The 17,735-nt window shown below is 38.6% G+C and overlaps 3 protein-coding genes across 13 annotated transcripts in view; all 3 read right to left on the bottom strand.

Moving 5' to 3' along the window:
- Positions 1-607: 607 nt before the first annotated feature.
- Positions 608-5,192, bottom strand: LOC122862066 (transformer-2 protein homolog alpha-like). Of its 4 annotated transcripts, none has more exons than XM_044167276.1 (9): positions 5,012-5,192; positions 4,386-4,427; positions 3,640-3,773; positions 3,375-3,537; positions 2,660-2,848; positions 2,060-2,175; positions 1,780-1,947; positions 1,549-1,619; positions 608-1,429 (listed from the first exon to the last, which is right to left on the bottom strand). In XM_044167276.1, the coding sequence occupies exons 1-9, from the start codon at positions 5,042-5,044 to the stop codon at positions 1,419-1,421; spliced, it is 927 nt and encodes a 308-aa protein (XP_044023211.1). In that variant the 5' UTR covers positions 5,045-5,192; the 3' UTR covers positions 608-1,418. The 4 variants fall into 4 exon arrangements, with proteins under 4 accessions (XP_044023211.1, XP_044023213.1, XP_044023210.1 ...); XM_044167278.1 differs by having other exon boundaries at positions 4,160-4,427; positions 5,012-5,119; XM_044167275.1 differs by having other exon boundaries at positions 4,199-4,427; positions 5,012-5,119.
- Positions 5,193-6,254: 1,062 nt separating this feature from the next.
- senp2 (SUMO specific peptidase 2) lies at positions 6,255-14,742 on the bottom strand. 2 transcript variants are annotated; one of them, XM_044167273.1, is made up of 17 exons: positions 14,367-14,742; positions 12,876-12,937; positions 12,679-12,791; positions 11,957-12,023; positions 11,734-11,815; positions 11,425-11,599; positions 10,833-10,939; positions 10,628-10,710; positions 10,061-10,109; positions 9,895-9,967; positions 9,642-9,797; positions 9,423-9,554; positions 8,145-8,369; positions 7,830-7,909; positions 7,632-7,716; positions 7,441-7,536; positions 6,255-7,334 (listed from the first exon to the last, which is right to left on the bottom strand). In XM_044167273.1, exons 1-17 carry the CDS (start codon positions 14,543-14,545, stop codon positions 7,272-7,274), a joined length of 1,827 nt encoding a protein of 608 aa, XP_044023208.1. In that variant the 5' UTR covers positions 14,546-14,742; the 3' UTR covers positions 6,255-7,271. The 2 variants fall into 2 exon arrangements, with proteins under 2 accessions (XP_044023208.1, XP_044023209.1); XM_044167274.1 differs by having other exon boundaries at positions 9,642-9,794.
- A 1,530-nt stretch (positions 14,743-16,272) lies between these two features.
- pcnt (pericentrin) overlaps positions 16,273-17,735 on the bottom strand; it is a 38,671-nt gene continuing 37,208 nt past the window's right edge. For 6 of the 7 annotated variants that reach the window (XM_044167266.1, XM_044167267.1, XM_044167268.1 and 3 more), the window contains 2 exons: positions 17,176-17,331; positions 16,273-16,764 (listed from right to left, as the gene is read on the bottom strand). In XM_044167266.1, coding sequence (XP_044023201.1) covers positions 16,721-16,764; positions 17,176-17,331 — 200 coding nt within the window. In that variant the 3' untranslated portion in view covers positions 16,273-16,720. The remainder of the gene's footprint in view (positions 16,765-17,175; positions 17,332-17,735) is intronic. The other variant, XM_044167270.1, reaches the window with a different exon arrangement.

The raw sequence follows: 17,735 nt of genomic DNA, 5'->3' as shown, positions 1-17,735 counted from the left end.
TGTCATGGAAACGTGGAGTTAGATGTTGAAATTTCACTTTTTCTGAGTACTTCACGGTCTCCTCGTCTACATTGTCTTAAAACTTGTAATATTGAGTGTATTCCTGACTTTAGAAACAATAGTTTACAAAATAATCTCACCACAAGGTCCATTAATATCGTGGTAATGTCGAATTTCTGCTGACGTGTAAACGATCTTTCGTGTAATTGCTTCATTTTACAAATTTTAATTCAATTGTACAGTATTTATCTTTCTCCTTGCGTTGTAACATATGTGTGGTTGTTACTAAAAACAAAACTTCAATCTTAGCACAAAACCTGTCAAACTGTGGTCAAACCACACTCCCATACTGCTGTTGGGAAAAACCAAGTTGTCCTTTGTTCACAGCATTAGACAGTACATGGTCAGCCTGAAGGCCATCATCTGACCATTATATGACTTACACAGTATTTCTATTCCCAAAATATTGAATTATTTATTATATAATTCAACTGATGTATCCAGGATGGATTGCTTCTTTCAACAAATTTAAATGAGTTAAAAATGCTCAATTCTCAAAAGGATTTACGGAAGATCACTGATGTCGAATGAAGATGAATGCGTAAAGTCCAAGCAGTAATATTTTTTATTTGTGTAAAGAATAAACCCAAAAACAAACAATAATTCCAAATATTTGATGGGACTTCATGGTACAATACCTGCAGCATTCCTGCCTCTAAAACCATGGGGTAATGTGACCATTACAGTATACTACACACCGCTACTTAACAGAGCAAATGACCAAAGTATTTTTTTATTGCTTATATACACAACAACGAAAGTTTTCACCAGAAAAAGACAAAAACAAAAGGGTATTTAAAACAACAAAGAGCAAACTAGGATCTTGACAGTTTAAGAAACAAACTACATACAAACAGCAAAATGAGAAATTGTAATATAACTGCCACAGAAAATCCTGCTCATATAAAAACAAGTCTGTCGAATCAAGCATAAACAAGCCAGTCCTTAGTTTAATTACCACCGCCAAATAGGTTTGAGTTTTCGATTCCTTTTTGTAGCCAAAAATGACTTCAGATTTTAATTTAAAAAAGTGATGGAAAAAGTTAGCCAATGAACACGTGATACGTTTTTGGCGCACATCCGGAGAACTGCCCATTTCCACTTGAACCTACGTTCTGTCATTTTAAACACTTTCACACTATTCTTCCTACAAATTTGGTAATGCTAAGTTACCTCATTTTATTATTAACCACTGACATTGTGTTGCTCAGACAGCCTGCATTTTTAGGACAATTTCTTAAACCTTTAATACATAAACAAATCCAGAATTCCTATCACATACATAATGTGGTCAGAAAAACATAAGACAAGCATCCAAGCAATAACACTGAATCTGTCATCGACTCTTCTTTTGCTGCTCAGTAGTGACCTGTGGAAAAAAATGACAGGGTAAGAGATAAGTATGAAGGTTACATGAATATCTTAATTTCATCTAAACTGTAAATAATCAGTATATAAAATAATGATAGAAACATGGTTTAAACATACGTGGTGAGTAGGACCGTGATCGGGATCGTGAGCGGTACCCTCTGCTATAGTAAGGCGACGGAGATCTGCGTCTGTAGGGGGAAAAACAAGATCACAACACTTCACCTGAGGCCTTTAAAGTTACACATGCTTAGGATCACTCAATGAATGATGATTAATTCGAGTCATATTGACCTTTAAATAAATAGTAAAAAAGTAAAAGTATTCTTATATGATACTCAATTAACTCACCTGTATGATCTATATTCTCGGTCATCATAGCGATCATAGTCCCGATCATAACCTTTGTCGTAGCCTCTGTCGTAGCCCCTGTCGTAATCCCTCGAGGCGCGCCGCGATGAACCTCCACTACTACTACCACCACCGCCGCCGCCACCGCCACCACCACTACCACCGCCGCTGTATAACACAAAATAAAGTTTAATGAGACCTTGGAAGACACCTTACACAGTAGCTTCCAGAAAATATCCCCACTGTAAAAACAAAGCTGCCTGGTTAAAGAAACACTCACTATGTGGGACGTCCCATGTAGATTCCAGGAGTGGGAGTATGGGCTCGTTTTGTAATAGAGAAATCCACTCGGATCCTGCGCCCATCAAGCTCCATTCCATTAGCACGCTCCTTGGCCTAAAAACACACAACACAGTCAGAAGTAGACTTTTTATCTAATCAGATAATAAAATAGTTTGCATGCTTAATTTCCAATTCATTACAATGACTTCAGACAAATACCCCTTTTATACAGAGACATGTGTTAAGAATTGGTCTACTGAACGTATATTCAACCCGCACTGAACACATTTATAATGATGGATGTCACTGCCAGCTGAGAACCCAGTCTGGACTGTAGTTACATATGCTTCACCAATAAATGGTATCATTATATTATAGCGTTACGTTTCACTTTCAGTTTTCTTCTTCTGTCAGTAAACACGCTACATTGCCAAAAAAAAAAGGACAAACATCCATCACAAATAACTAGAGCCCAAAGTGATGTATGATTAATTGCTTAACACAAAAACTCGTACTTGTAATAAAAAAATATTTGCTGTGTAATTGGTGGTAAAGAGTCAACATTTTAAAATGTATATCCCTGTCTCATCATCCTTACCTCCTTGGAATCCTCACAGTTTTCAAAGTAGACAAAGGCAAAGCCTCTTGATCGACGGGACTGCTGGTCATACACGATGTTGACCTCACTCAAAGGGCCGTATTTAGAGAAAACCTCTCTCAGATCCCTCTCAGTGGTGTACAGGCTCAGCCCAAACACACCCAGACAGTTGTTGGGGTCTGGATTGGCCTGCAAGAGTAAAGAGGGGAGGAGTAAAAAATATTGTGAGCAAATGACCTGCCACATCATTGCAATAAATCCTGTTTTTCTGAGCAAATCAGCACCTGGATATCTGACAAGAGGTGTGAATTTTTTTCTGCTATACTGCAAAATATGAAAATAAGCTTTTATTTGATGTATATGCACAAGTTACACTTTTATAGAGTGAGGTATAATAGTTGTAGTTAAGTAATGTTATAAGTAACGTGATGGTTGAAGGAATTTGAGGACTTTTCAGTGATATGCCAGATTTAGTTTGGAATTTTAAGTCATGAAATTCCTAAAGATTGGACACCATTAAGGGTTTTTACTCATTATCTTGTCAAATCATGAAGTCAATGTGAAATTGTTAAATCTAGAAACTGAAAACAACTAATGCGTCCATGAAGTTTCTTTAGATCAATTTATTTAATTTTTTTAAACATTTCACATTCACAAACTCTAAGGCCCATGGGAACAACAAACCAAGCACTTAGAAGAAGCACTAAATATATACCCTGTTGCCAATGTGTCTGCGACGATTTGACATTGGGGAACGGCTATGGCTCCTATGCCGGCGGTATTCCCAGCTACGAGATCGGCTCCTGCTGGAACGGCGCCGGTGAGAGCGGGAACGAGAGCGGGAGTAGTGCCTGCGTGAGCTTCGATGGGAACGGGACCTGGGGACAGACATAAACTTAACTCCGAGTACGTGATTTACTTGCACACAACATCTTCAGAAATGTAGTTTGAGCCCACGTGACACCAAAATCCCGTCTTACCTGGATTTGGATCTAGATCGAGAACGTGATCTGGACCTGGAGCGGCGGGAGCCATCTTTGGAGCGTGCTGGTGAGCGGCTGGTGGATTTTGCCGAGCCCTGAGGGGACGCACTCCTCGAGCCAGGCTGCGAGTCCTGGACAGACCAGACACTGAGGTAAGAAACACTCTAAAGCCAAGTGTGTGCCAAACAACAAGAATAAAGGGCCAGGAGGTGACTGCGCTTGCCCTCTAAATGCCCCTTTCAGAAGGAGTTGACCACATTTTGGCAGTTAACAGCTTTGACACTAAATATTTAAGAATTTGACAATATAAAAAAGGTCACACATTGCAACAAATATTTGCAGAAGAAATTAGTTTAGCTGAAATACAGATTGCTAAAAAAAACCTTAAAAAAGGTATGGAGGGATTGATCAGTGATGTTTCTGATACAGAGAGGAAAAAAAATTGTGCATGCTTAACAGAAAGAAACAGGATGAAATAGAGTAATAACATAGCAGGCTGTTAGGAAATTACTCATACCCTGGTAAACTTCTGATCTTAACTTCATAACTTCATTACTTCAAAACAACCCTTCATTTCTTCTTTCTTCTGTTTTGACATTATGACTTCTTTTTTCCTCCTCTTCCCCCATTTACCATCTGCCATTACAACACTAGTAGTGGGGACAGATCTTGATCGCTTCTTTTCAGCATCCAATACATTAGCATGCATCAACACCATCAGCTTCAAATATTAACAACTTCACATCTGAAACGTCTTCCGCCTTTTTCTTTCTTCCAACCTCAACCTTAACAAAGAACAAACAGGGTGATAAGGCATGTTGGTTTCTGTAAGAACCAAAAAGGTACAAAGAAAAACAGCAAAACCAAGAAAACAACACAGATTAACTGAATACACGTTTGTATTTTAGCTTGATATGGTCTTGATTGGTCCTAAACTACTATATACCGATACAAAGCTGAACAGTCAAATAGGTATGGTAAATATTGACTAGTAGTCAATATTTAATGTTTACCAATAGTCAATAATCAAGTTACAAATTAGCGGTAAAATGAAAGTAGCATGGCCAGGCCGCGGCCACATCTCCCGACTGCTAACGTTATGCTTTGTAGGCCGCATGCTGTAGCTAAAGTTACAACTATCGTTTTAAACATTTAACTACGATACACTAAGTACTCTTCTGGTTACTCACCAGACTTACTACGGTTAACCTTATATAGAACAGACTTCGCTCAGGTTTTAGGCCAGTTTTCAAAATTAGTTTCCCTTACCCGACCTACAAACGCAGCTAACAGCTAAGTTAGCTAGCTAACCTTAGCTAGCTTAACGTTTTTCCAACCGTTATTTTCTTAACTTATGATCACAACTCACCTGCTCCCTGAAGTCTTTCTCGTTGTCGCTCATATTACTGTAACTAGACAGCAGATGTGTAAAATAAAGTACGTTATACACTGGCTCTAACGACTGATTTAATTTAATCGCATGCCGAATTTGCCACAAAGCAAACCAGTTTGATCTGAACTAGCTAACGCTGGAAACGATCTTGTTCTGCACCTACAAGAGGTCGTTGTCCTGTTCCGGTTTGGTTTTCAGAATAAAAGCGTCATCTCAATAAAACTCGCCTAAGAACTGTATTTGACAGAAAAGCAGGTATTCAAAGGTCAAATAAAGAGCAAACATAATTACGTATTATTATTAATAATAATAATATCAATAGATTTGTTGAATGTTCCCATCTACAGTTTAAGCAAGAAATACAATCTGGGACAACATTTTGGCACATTTCACCATGTGTATTGATAACTGGTCATTTATCTTCTATTGCTACTTTCTAACACTCCTACAGGACTTTATTTGAACAAAACGCTAACGGTAACATATAAGCTGTTTGACAAAAAAATATAGTCGGGCCAGACATACAGTTCTTCCCAATAATCAGTGACATGTTAGTAATGATTTGGACATTACATTGTTGCTTTGTGCCAACCTCTTCTTTACTTTGAAAGTAAAGGGTGTGTGGCTTTACTATTATTTCTATTTCTTTCTATTTATTACCTTCAACATCAATACAAATACACAATGGGCCATTGTATGCAATACAAAGAAGCACCTTATACTGCAGGTTTATGGTGGGTTATTACCCCATATGTTTCAATGACACTCAATAATTCATTCATTTCTTCTTTGTTAAACCACTTGGGTCTAAATATTAGGTATTTTTGCTACATTAGTATCAGTGTAGTAGTAGTAATGGTATCAATTAATGGTAAAGTGTAGTGTATGTGTTTTGAGTGGCTGTTGCTCATATATATAGCACATGCAGCCACTAACTACAAAACAGCATTATAGACTTTTCAATTATGATGACCTCTGTTAATCTGATTAAATAACAAAATCCAAACCAGAAGTTGTACTTTGTGCTCGTGTGACTGCTCTCCAGTTTGCATTACAATCCCTGATCGAGCAGACGACCAAGAAGGTATAGATTTGTAATAATATTGTGATGCAATATTGAGGTTAATGTGACAATTTATCGTAATATAGATTTTAGGTCATACCATCCAGCTCCAGATGAACCCTCTAGTAGAACCATGAGTCATTTAATATATCAAACTCCAATTTGAAAAATGAAATACTTTAATACAGGGAGAAAAAAGAAAAAGATCACATTTTTAAAGCATGAACTCAAACATGCATGTGTGTACAGTAGTTTGCTATGCAGTATACTATACTGTAAGCCAATGTAATAGCCCTAAGTAGCCTCTTGCATTATGCTCATGGAAAAGATTCACAAACCTAACAGCGCCTTATCTTACATATGAGGAAACAACTATTAATGCTCCACTCATGGGAGGAAAAACAAACTATACACACACTCCAAAAACACTTTCTCATCCAGTCAAGTCATAAATAATAGCAAAACAAACATACTACAAGTGCTCAACCATGCTTTTGTTACTGAAAAATGGGACCGGAAAAGAGGTATTTTGATTTTCATGGTCTATATTTCTTAGATAGATTGAGTTTCATGACTAAATAGCATTGTAGTTAGTTGATGTCCACTCTGTTGATCATAATTGAGAGTGGAACATCCAAATTATCACTGACCTGCAAAAATCTAATTCAATGAATTCTGAGTCAAGCTCCTCAGAACTGACTTTGAGTTGTATGTGACCAAGTAATTTCCCGAAATCGACAAAAGCATGTTCAAAGTCGAGCTCAGTGTCAGAAGGCTGAAGGCACTTCAGGCAGAACTTCAAATAGTAAAACTAACAATCTAAAGTCCATTTTAAAAAAAAGAAAAAAGAAGAAAAAAAAGCCATTCAGTCAGTAGTGCCAAAGCTTGTGTAAGACATACACTTCTTCTTTCATCCCAATAATGTCTCCAATTACAACTCAGAGATTACAAAATGTTAATACGTCCCTGACAGGAAAAGGAACATAATCAACTCTTAAGAATAGTGTTAGATTTCTCCAGACCAGAACAGCTAAACTGAGTTAGATTTCAGTAAAGTCCACTTCTTTGGCCCACTCATTTCCTTTTCTTCACCATGTAGTTATTGTACACAGATGTTGCTCCCATTGAGAAAGTCTCTGTTGTTAGGCAGTTAATTGAGATTGTTGAGATCCTCTATAGCAGCTTCTGATTGAGGATTTCCCAAATCATTAACTTCCTGAAGAGAGGCATGTGGCACTGTAGAGGAAGAGGCAAATGTTACTTTCAGTGTTTATATAAAAAATGTTAAGATTAAAATTAAACCAAAAACATTTAATGTAGTAGAAGAATATACAGTATATACCTGTTTAAAGGTGAGAGGCCTTCCTTTTGCAATATAGTCAGCGTATTTACAGGCAAAAACACCGCAGTCACTGCCATTTTTCTGCTGAGGAATCTCCTATAGAAGCATGAACAGTGTACAAAACATTAATCTCACAGTGAAAATTAAAATATTCAATTTAATGATACGTCATTCATCTCAGTTTGACTTACAGTGGCCCTCAAGCTTCCAATAGTCCATTTGGCGCTGTCGAGCTCTCTGCCTTTCTTTATTTTGTGCTCCTCTTTAAGGTAGAGTCTGGAAAATGAGCACAATGAGGCCGTTAACTATGCAAGAATACAGGGCAATATATGGAAAAAGCATTTAAAATGGCCAGATAACTGAAGCTTAAGAGCACAATGAGGACTCACAGTAAAAGACTACAGATGTCATCATGTCTCTGGCCCATCGAGTCATATGACTTCACTGTCTTTGACTTAAAATCAATCACCTTGAATGACAGTGATGAGAGTGACAGGGAGGAAAAAGTTTAAAATATACAACACTGAACCACAGTGGATGTAATAAGGATTTTTTGACACTGATCAACAAAAAGAAAAAATACTTACAATCTTAAAGTGACAAAGTAATTAATGGATTATCAAAACACGATTTCCACCAACTATAAGGAAGAATATGACATGGGAACAAATAATAAATCTATGATCATTGTGCTTCTGACTCACAGCCATTGCCCAGTGGACGCCCAGGTGCAGAGGGACCAGGATGAGGTCGTAGAGGAAAAGGTCAACAGTCTTGGTCCAGCGCTTCACAGCAGTGTGTCCTCCCACCTGCCCACCTCCTCCACCTCGCAGCTTCGGGAAGAAGAAGGTGCTGAACGAGTAGACTTTTAATCCTGCTGCTTCGCCAGAGCACCGCTCCATGACCAGGGAAAGGTAGAAGTTAATCACCTTTGTTAGAAGAGACACAATATAATACATGTTTTAAAATAGACATTGGTCACACATCAACACATCCTTAATGTTCTGTTAAGTCCTGACAAAATCATCCATTAGATCTTAAATACGATTGCAATCGTTATCTCTATTGCTTTAGGCTTTCACTAAGAAAATGCAGGGACTCATTCTTTAACAATTTGACACAGAGAATACTATTTGTTTCAAAAATATTATGATGAGGTATTGACTTTCAATGCATATAACAGTGATATACACAGTAAGTGACTTGTCACTTTGTTGTCAGCGACACAGTAGTGTATAAACAGAATAGTAAGAGGAATGCTTATAACCTACTGAGCATCAGTTGTATTAACAATGCTAATATGAGAAAGCAGGTCACTCAACAAAGTTTATTTCCATCGTGAGTGGGTGCAGTAGCTGCTACTACACCAAACAGAACTTGCCTGGTGTGTCAAACACTGACACTCCACACAACGACGATTTAATTGATACACTGTTTGTGAAGAGGTAGGTAGCATTAACTGTTTTACTACGTTCTGCATTTTCATTGGACGCAATGGAGACTTCAACATCACAAACATGATGAAACACAGAGGCATTGTGCAGGAATATGGCAAAGTTGTACAAGCAACAAGAAGTGTCTATCAATCTTCACTACTGAAGGAAAAGTTGTGTGGGAAACTTCCACCAGATAGCAAAAGTTTTAAAAATTAAAAAGAAAATAATAATAATAATTTACAGCCAATTATTAACATAAATAACATTCCTGGTCCTTGCAGAGTCCCCATGGAGTACGCTTGGGGAACCCGGCCAAAGCTCATTGAGTGACCTGCACCCCTTGAAGTGTACCAAGATAATTGGATAATTTCCCTGAAGCCTTACATACAGTATATGTATGATGCAGTATGTTTCCAGTGATATACATGTAAATGGTTATGTCTCCAAAAGTTGATCGCATTTCATAGAAATGAATGACAATAAATCTAAACTGGAATCCCAAATATAATTAACTTACTCAAAGCTGTCTTCACACTTAGTACACACCTCATCGTTGAGCCAGCCGCCTTCCTGCAGTGTGGACAAGTCTCTCTGTGTGATGCGAAGTTTGAAAGCCGCACTTAGAACACGGTTGGGATCACTCTGAGCCAGAACACAACTCACCTCCGCTGCCATTTCCTACAGACAATAAATACATGACATAAAAGAAATTGTATCCATGCTTTCTTCAACACAGTGACTACACCTAACTCCTGACAATCTCACCTTTGTCAGCCAAGGTATGTCCTCATCGCTGTGCCTTGTATGGGCTGTGTGTGCAGAATGTGTGTCGGGGAGACTGACAGCAGGAGTCTCTCTGTCCACTAGATTGAGGCGAGTAGCTACTTCTGTAGAAAGGTCCAACTCTGCTGCCTGTTTCTGCTGAAACACAGGTCGACATTACAGGTATAACACATTTATACAATTATAACTTCATGAGTACTTTGACATGTCACGAGAGAGCAAGAGAAATGACTACCTTTGCACATCTAATAGGCTGTGTGTCCTCAAAGACTCCACTGAATGTCTTACTAAAGGTCAAGCTACCCCACCTGGAGATTAATCATATAGAAGTTAGTTAGTAAAATAATCAATATTCATCAATATGCATGACACACACATATACACAGACGTACTACACCAACCTGTCCTTGGTTGCAGATGCATTTTTCCATGTAAACACACTTGGGACAGCTGTGCAAAAAGGACAAGTGTCAGTCAAGCAGGGTAGATTCATTAGAACTAGGGCTGCACAATTAATCGAAATCTTATAGAAATCGCAATATGGCAAGTGCAATACCCAAATTGCAGAAGACATTTTTGGATAAAGTAAAATGAATGACAAAACAGCATTATAATGGAGTATTGTAGTGCTGCAGAGATGCCCTGACCTATAAATCTTGTTCTACAGATGTAAGAAAACATGTTTGTTTGGTACAGATCCCACAAATGTCACATCATCATGATATTAAGCAGTTTTTTCAGTGTTTACGGGACATATTTCAACCTAGTTTGAATCAACTGACTGTATTCAAAGAATTGTTCAAATCTAATCAAAAACAATATACCAAACAAGTAGGAGGTAATTACAGCTTAATGGGACCTGCTACTCTGAAATAAAAGCATCACTTATAACTACCCATAACAAACAAATACATTTAGAGATTCAGATCAGTTTCTTTGGAGGTGAATAAAGTATATAGGCATCTTACCTGTGTATCCTGTCTTCCTGGGCACTGATTCAAAGGCTTTTCCTGAAGCAGCAGTTTTGTGATCACCCTGTGACAGCGACTCACTGGGAGCAAAAGGAGAAAAAGGATCTGAGAAGACTAATCAGCTCATGTCCTAGGGTATGTTGTTAAATGGATCTTGATGAAATTTCCAAAAATTCCACATGAATAATGGGGTTATACTCACTCTTGCGGTTTTGTTTGATTGAAAGGTAGTGGTTGGCTTTTGCTGTATTTCTCTGTCACCATCTCCAGCAAGCGCCTGTAGTGCTCCTTATTGTTCTGCTTTATGGCCTAAAGGGAGAACCCAAATGCCTGATAACTGACACAGCCGAGTGGTACAGAGTCTTAAAGCATGATACATGGTGTTATGAGGTGATTCTCTTGGTAAACATAACTTAAAACTACATTAGGTGATCTGAACGTGGTAAATGATATATCGGCGATATTAGCTCTGTGTATAAGTTGGCCATAACAAGAAATTGCAGTAAAGAAATGCTAAACTAAGTTTGAGGTAATTTAGAAACACTGTCACCAAACACTAAAATGTCCCATTCAGTGACCAAAACACATACAACACATCGGGTTATAAATTTAACACAATAAATCAGGCATGGTTTTTTTGTGTGTATTTTTTTTTTTTTTTTTACATAAATGTTGCCTATTGTGGCATTAAGACTTAAAAATGCATAAAAATTGTACAGGTACATTGTACGATGCAGGATTAAAGTATCCCTATATAAATCCAACCAATAAAGCCAAATCATTTATTACTTTACCTCTTCCACGGTCAGACTGGGCTTGTAGCAGCGGTTGTGTCCAAAGCCATTGCAGGCTAGATCAGGGTTAGGGGTTCCCACCCTCAGAGCAGGTCTGGAGGGCAGCAGCTGGAGGGAGCCTCTCCTCTCCCTGTCCTTCCCCCTGTCGGGGAGCCCTGCAGACAGCCCTGCCCCACTGGATTCAGAAAGATCATGTACATTAGCAAGCATTGTCAAAAAGGTGATACTGATGGTTATGCAGTCCTATAGGTATATTTACAGCGAACTGGGTGAGTGGAGGGAACTGGATCGTGACAGTGGACAACTTGCCTGTATTTCCTCATTAAAGGAGGTGAGGAGCTCTGAAAGAGATTCTTCCCGCCCCTCTCATTCACTCCACCCACTGGTTTATCTGCGGAGAAAGAACAAAAATAGACCAAATGATGATGGGGATAAGGATGAGAGGACTACACAGTAAACAGTGTGGATGAGACAAAGTGACAAACAGTCAAGAGATCATTCTTTTCCTGCAGTAATAACTGTCCTCACTTACTCATTCTCCACTCAGTACTGTTCAGCCATGAGGTGTGGAGTTCATCTATCCCCATCAGAGTAACATGCTAGATCAACAGAGGAAATGCAAGGTAATTAAAGATGGAGAATACAAATCACAAATGTAACACCAGAGCACCAAACTTAAGCTGTGCTTACTTCCTGATCTTACAGTTCACACGTCATCAGAATGTCTCAAATGCAACTAAATTAACCACTTGTGATCAGATTTTTCCTCTCTGTTCACATTTGATATTACATTTAGGAATTTGCACAATCTCACTGCAGAAAAGGAAATAAAGAGACAAGAGGATGAAATGTTTCATGTCTTGCCTTAAGTATAGCCTTCAAAACCTTGCCTGGGTTGTTTGGTGGAGGCAAATCAACTGTATCCACATATATTTTTGTAGGTTTATTTTAGTAGATGCAAAGTACAAAAGGTGAGTGGGTGGATCGTTAAAAACGTCAATTGTGTTCATGCTACACTATGCACAAATTGTAGTAACATTCCCAAATGTGTCCTCGGTGCTCTTTGGATGTAACACATATTTAGAACTGTTCCCTTGTGGTCAGATCACACATGAAGCATTTAAGTACCAAGTCTCAACAGGACCAATGATATTTACAAGACAAGTGTGTTGTGCATCTGTGTGGATCAAACTGTAATTCCCTTGTATCAAACTTCACATGAACATGTCTGATGGTGGGAGTTGGAGCACACACCTGTGTCTCTTCATAATGTCTGGGCTTCTCACACCTGGTCGTCAGCGGGTTCCGCAGCCTGAGCAGACCTGTTACCCCGGCCACAGTCTTCTTGACAAAGCTAATGACTACATCTGACACACAGAACACCACAAAATCAACAGCCATCTTCATTTGTGGGAGACTTTTTGAATTTATTATTTTATTTTAAAACAAACCTCGTCTGCGTCTTTTCACTTCTACTTGGTCACTCTGGCAAACACTGTCTGCAACATCAACACTGTAACAGGAAAAAGAAGCTTCTAGATGAGTGATAACTAACAACAATAATATCAACAGTGTGATGACACATTGGGGTTAGTTTCAGTTTGTGCCTCTCATATATCATGATTATTAAGTTGGCTGTTCTTTAGGTACACTTGCCTAAAACTGTATTCAGTTTAATACAACAGTTCGCTAATATATCCTGCCTCCATGAAGGTTATAATGTTCACTTTTTGTTTAAACTGTTTTAGAGAGGTGTTGATTCAACTTTATGGTCATTTTGGAGGATGTAGTTTGTGGTTGTGTTGAAGTGTATTGCATTATACTGAGAGGTGTTTCTACTATTTAGTCTGCCCATATTCATATAAATGGGGTGAACAAAATATTCAGGCTACAACTACTACTTTATTATCGAATAAGCTGCCAAGTCTATGTAGTACAACAATTTGTAAAATGTAAGAAAATTGTGAAAAATGCCCATCGTAGATTCCCAGAGTCCATGGTGACATCTTCAAACATCTTGTTTTGTCTGATCAACAATCCAAACCCCAAAGATATTCAGTTTCGATTATATAAAAACTGAGAAAAGCAGCAAATCCTCACTTTTGAGAAATTAGTCAATGATTAAAATAGTTGGCAATTATTTTTTTGTAAATCAAGTAATAGATGAATTGACTAACCATTTCAGCTCTAAAAAATATATATATCAAATATTGTTATACCTCACTGATATAAATGGGGGTGACATAATATTTAAAACATCTCTCTACAATACACAATACATTTCAACTGTACCATGAACTATGGACACCTGCCTTCCAGATTACAAGAAAGTTAAATCAAGATCTCTCAGGTTTAACAAAAACTGAACATTATAACCTTTATGGAGGTAGGATTTATTACAGGGCTGTTATAGTAGAGTGCATTAGTTTTAGCTAGGTGTAGGAGTGTACATGGTAATACATGTGAGTTGGGTTAGCCGGAACATTACATTGGGTGGCTGTTGGTCCCTTAAAAAACATAAAACAAACTAATATTTTTTACATGGACGTTTAAGGTAACGTTATGCTGAGGAGAGTTTATCAATGAACCGAAATGTCTGTATGACAGAAAGGAAATGTTTAAGCTAGCAGTGTGCAAATATTACCATAACGTACCTACAATACCAGACAATATCTAAGCTAATGTCACATCACTATTTTATGTTACCGATTGTTCGCACAGGTCATAGCATTAACTTATCGTTAGTTAGCTAACGTTAGCTGGTTAGATTACTTTTATCCACTAATGTTAACCTCATTGGTTAAGTTATCGATTGACTGCTTTAGATAACGTTACCCAAACAATTAAATAACAGGGGAGTGTAACAGTGTACCGAGAGTTAAACTATTATTAGTGAACACCTACATAGACTACAAAACTAGTCTTTATCTTCAACAACCGACCTCTGGTAGTTCCGCTTAGCCGGTCTGCCGTGGTTCTCCTGCCGCTGTGCTCCCGTTTTCACGCCAGGTCGCGTGGGTATCTCCTCGCTAACGTTACCTTTCCCGGGCCACTCGGTGGGATTTTGCCCCGTAACGGGCTCAAACAGCGACGAGATTCCGTCAACTATCCATCCATACATCCCAGACAAATACGAGAAAATTGTAACGGGGTCTTCTACGCGGGCCAGGACTGTCTCACCAAAGATAAGATGTCAAACAACGATCTACGACACAGTCTGTCATTGACTTAGCTTAGCGTTAGCATTAGCGGCAGTGGACTGCGATGCGAAGGATGTGCGTCATTCAGTGTTGATGTTTCACGTAGTGCGAACGTTTTATTTGAAAAACGCGTGGGCGGGGTTCTAGAGTACAATTGGAATGGAAGCAAGAAATGGAAGACCGACCACAAGCGGCTTCTGCCGACTTCATAAACGAACGAACCGAGAAGGTAAAGAGCAAAAGTGGCAGATCAGACTATCATTGGCTGCTGCTGCTGCTGAGCTGCTCAGATGTCAATTCTTTATTACATAAATCTGAAATATGACTTTCTAGATTAAAATTATGATTTAATACAAAGTCAAAATTTTCACCGATCTCATAATTTTAGAAAAGTAAATTAAGGGCGGGTTCACACCAGTCTTGTTTAGTCCGTTTGAACCGAACCCTGGAGCGTTTACCCCCTTGGTGCGGTTCGCTTGGGTCGGTGGAACGCCGGACTCGAACTCTGGTGCGGACCAAACAAGTCTCGGACCGCTGTCAAGTGAACTCTGGTTCACTTCTGGCTTGAACACCATTCCAACCAATCACAGGAAGCGTACCATTGTATGTGTAATTTTATTGGTTAAAAAACGTTTTGGTGACTGGTGAACTAGTAGCGCGTTTGCTAGCAAAATGACAAAACTGTGACTTTTGCATATTTGCAAATGTGGCCCACTTACCTCACTGGTCCACTTTGCAAGGCAAATGCAAACAAGACGTGGTAGGATCTCATCAGAGCCAGCCGTCTTCTGTGATAAGACCGTCTGATGGCAGTCTCTTCCTCGAAATGCCTGCATCATTACATTAGTGCTGATATGCGCTCCAGATCAACATGAACAGAACCTGACGGTGCTCCATGATGTGCGATATCCAGGTGGAAATTTGGAGGGGGTTGTTGTCTTTTTACCCGCACTCTGTATGACCAGTAATCAAACGACATTTCCACCACATGGCTGTTTACAATTTCAGGACCGTTTGAGTTTTGCCTTTGTTAACGCAAACCGGACTAGTTGGAAGCAACAGATCATCCTCGCATTGGTTCGGTTCAGGGACTTTAGGTGTGAACCCGCAAAATTATAGTAAGTCAAGTTTGAAGGGAAATAAGCCAAGGTCTGAATAATCACGAGTCACTTTACGCTAACAGAATTACAAAATCATTTAGACAACTTATATAGAGGAGCCAAGAATTTAATTGTTATATTAAGACAAAAATGTAGAGAGAAAAAAACCCCAATATTGTTTAAATCTGGACTGGAAAGTTAAAAGTGAAATGTCATTAATGCAAGACACAACGTTCCTAATCCCACTGATGTTTTGTTAGTCTAAATATCTATATTTGAAAGTCTGTTCTCAATAATCATCCTCTACCTGCCTGTGACGGCTTTAAAAGGAGCCTGTACATTGTTTATTGTCTGTTATTTTGTTCTACAGTTCTGTGTTCTTGTTATTGTATTAAAAGAGAATTTATGTTCAAAGAGGTTATCCAGTATTAAGGTCACAATAAAACATCTAATATGGATTGTTTCTTGAGGAACTTTCATTTTGCAAAAATGACATACCCCAGGATATACTTAAATTATGAGAGCTACCACAAAATAAACCCAGTCTGTTTGGTTTGTAAGCACACATTTAAAATATTTATCAACTTTATGGTAAAAACATAGATAATACAAAAAAACACATGGTTCACCTTTATGCAATAATGAACTCACTAGCTCTGTTGATCATGGATTTCCAGTATAAAACCAGTGCAAATTTGGACACATGTACAATGAACATTCGTCCTATTTACATACAGTAGCACAAAAAGTAAAAATATTAGAAAAATAACGAACAGCACTTTTTAAAATCATCAAAAACATTTGTTCTTGCAATATCTCAAGAGTGACCTTCAAAATACAGAGATGGGGCAAAATTACAATAGAAAATATTAGAAAATAATTTATGTGCTCATAAAAATCACATGTCATTAAATAATTCAACACGTGTGATATTCCTTTCTACATGGGTATATAAGGCATGGACAGTTTTGGAACGATATGCAGGCATCCATTCTTTCAGTGGTCGAACAACTTCGGGTCGGGCTGGAGAACGGACGAACCTGATTAGGACACACAAACAAAACCAAAATATCAGACAACATGGATTGCATCCTTTTTGTGTGTGTGCAAAGTTTAGAAACATAAATAAGCTATCGTAAGTAAAAAACAAAACAAAAACGGTGATGGTCTGAGTTGAGTAAACACATATCTTTACCAAAGCCAGAATCCAACTGGCTGCAACTTGGGTAACAGAACATTAAAGATGTTACAGAAAGTCAGTAGTAAAGTTCAACAACATCAAACATCAACATAGGAGGATCTGAAACCTGCAGAGCATGTATGTTTCAGACCCATGTTACCACCTCTAATCTATTGCACTCAGTGACTGATGACAGGTCAGCACCCATCCTGAGCGGTGCATTATGCTGCTATATTGTTTGGCGGAGTGAGTATGGTACACTCACACTCACCTGGACCATTCAGGTAAAGGGGTGACAAACAGCTCAGGTACAGCCACGTCCTATTCTCCTGCAGCCAGCGCTGCCGATAACCAATCATATCAGGGGAACAGGCTGACTGTATCCTCCTTTCCTCTTTAGGGGGCAGGGCTAAATGAGTCTTGCTTACTAGGTTGGAAGATGATAGAGCACACAGGTTTTGTGGAATTTAATAACATGTTTTGCAGGAAGTGTTGGCCGCCCATCACAAAATCAGAATTACTTGTCTTGTACTGAACTCTAACCAGCAGCGCATTTTCTGTGTGCATTTCTCAGATGAATGGGTTTAACACTTCCTGGAAAACGAGCAACCAAATTAGGAGACACGCATCTAATGCTGAGATCAGACTACACAATATTTTTGTCTTTTGATACAGTCATTGTGTCAGATTAGGCAATCAGTCATACATTCTTGCCGTGACGTGGCTGAGAGACATGGTAAACTACATGTTGGACCTCAACCTGTCATAGCTCGCAGTCTTTCTCAACTTGCATGACATACAGAGGTAATGGGTAAGGTGCCAGGTAACAAT

The sequence above is a fragment of the Siniperca chuatsi genome, linkage group LG15 (assembly GCF_020085105.1).
Source record: "Siniperca chuatsi isolate FFG_IHB_CAS linkage group LG15, ASM2008510v1, whole genome shotgun sequence".
In the NCBI taxonomy this organism is placed as follows: domain Eukaryota; kingdom Metazoa; phylum Chordata; class Actinopteri; order Centrarchiformes; family Sinipercidae; genus Siniperca; species Siniperca chuatsi.
This window is presented reverse-complemented; position numbering and strand designations above follow the sequence as displayed.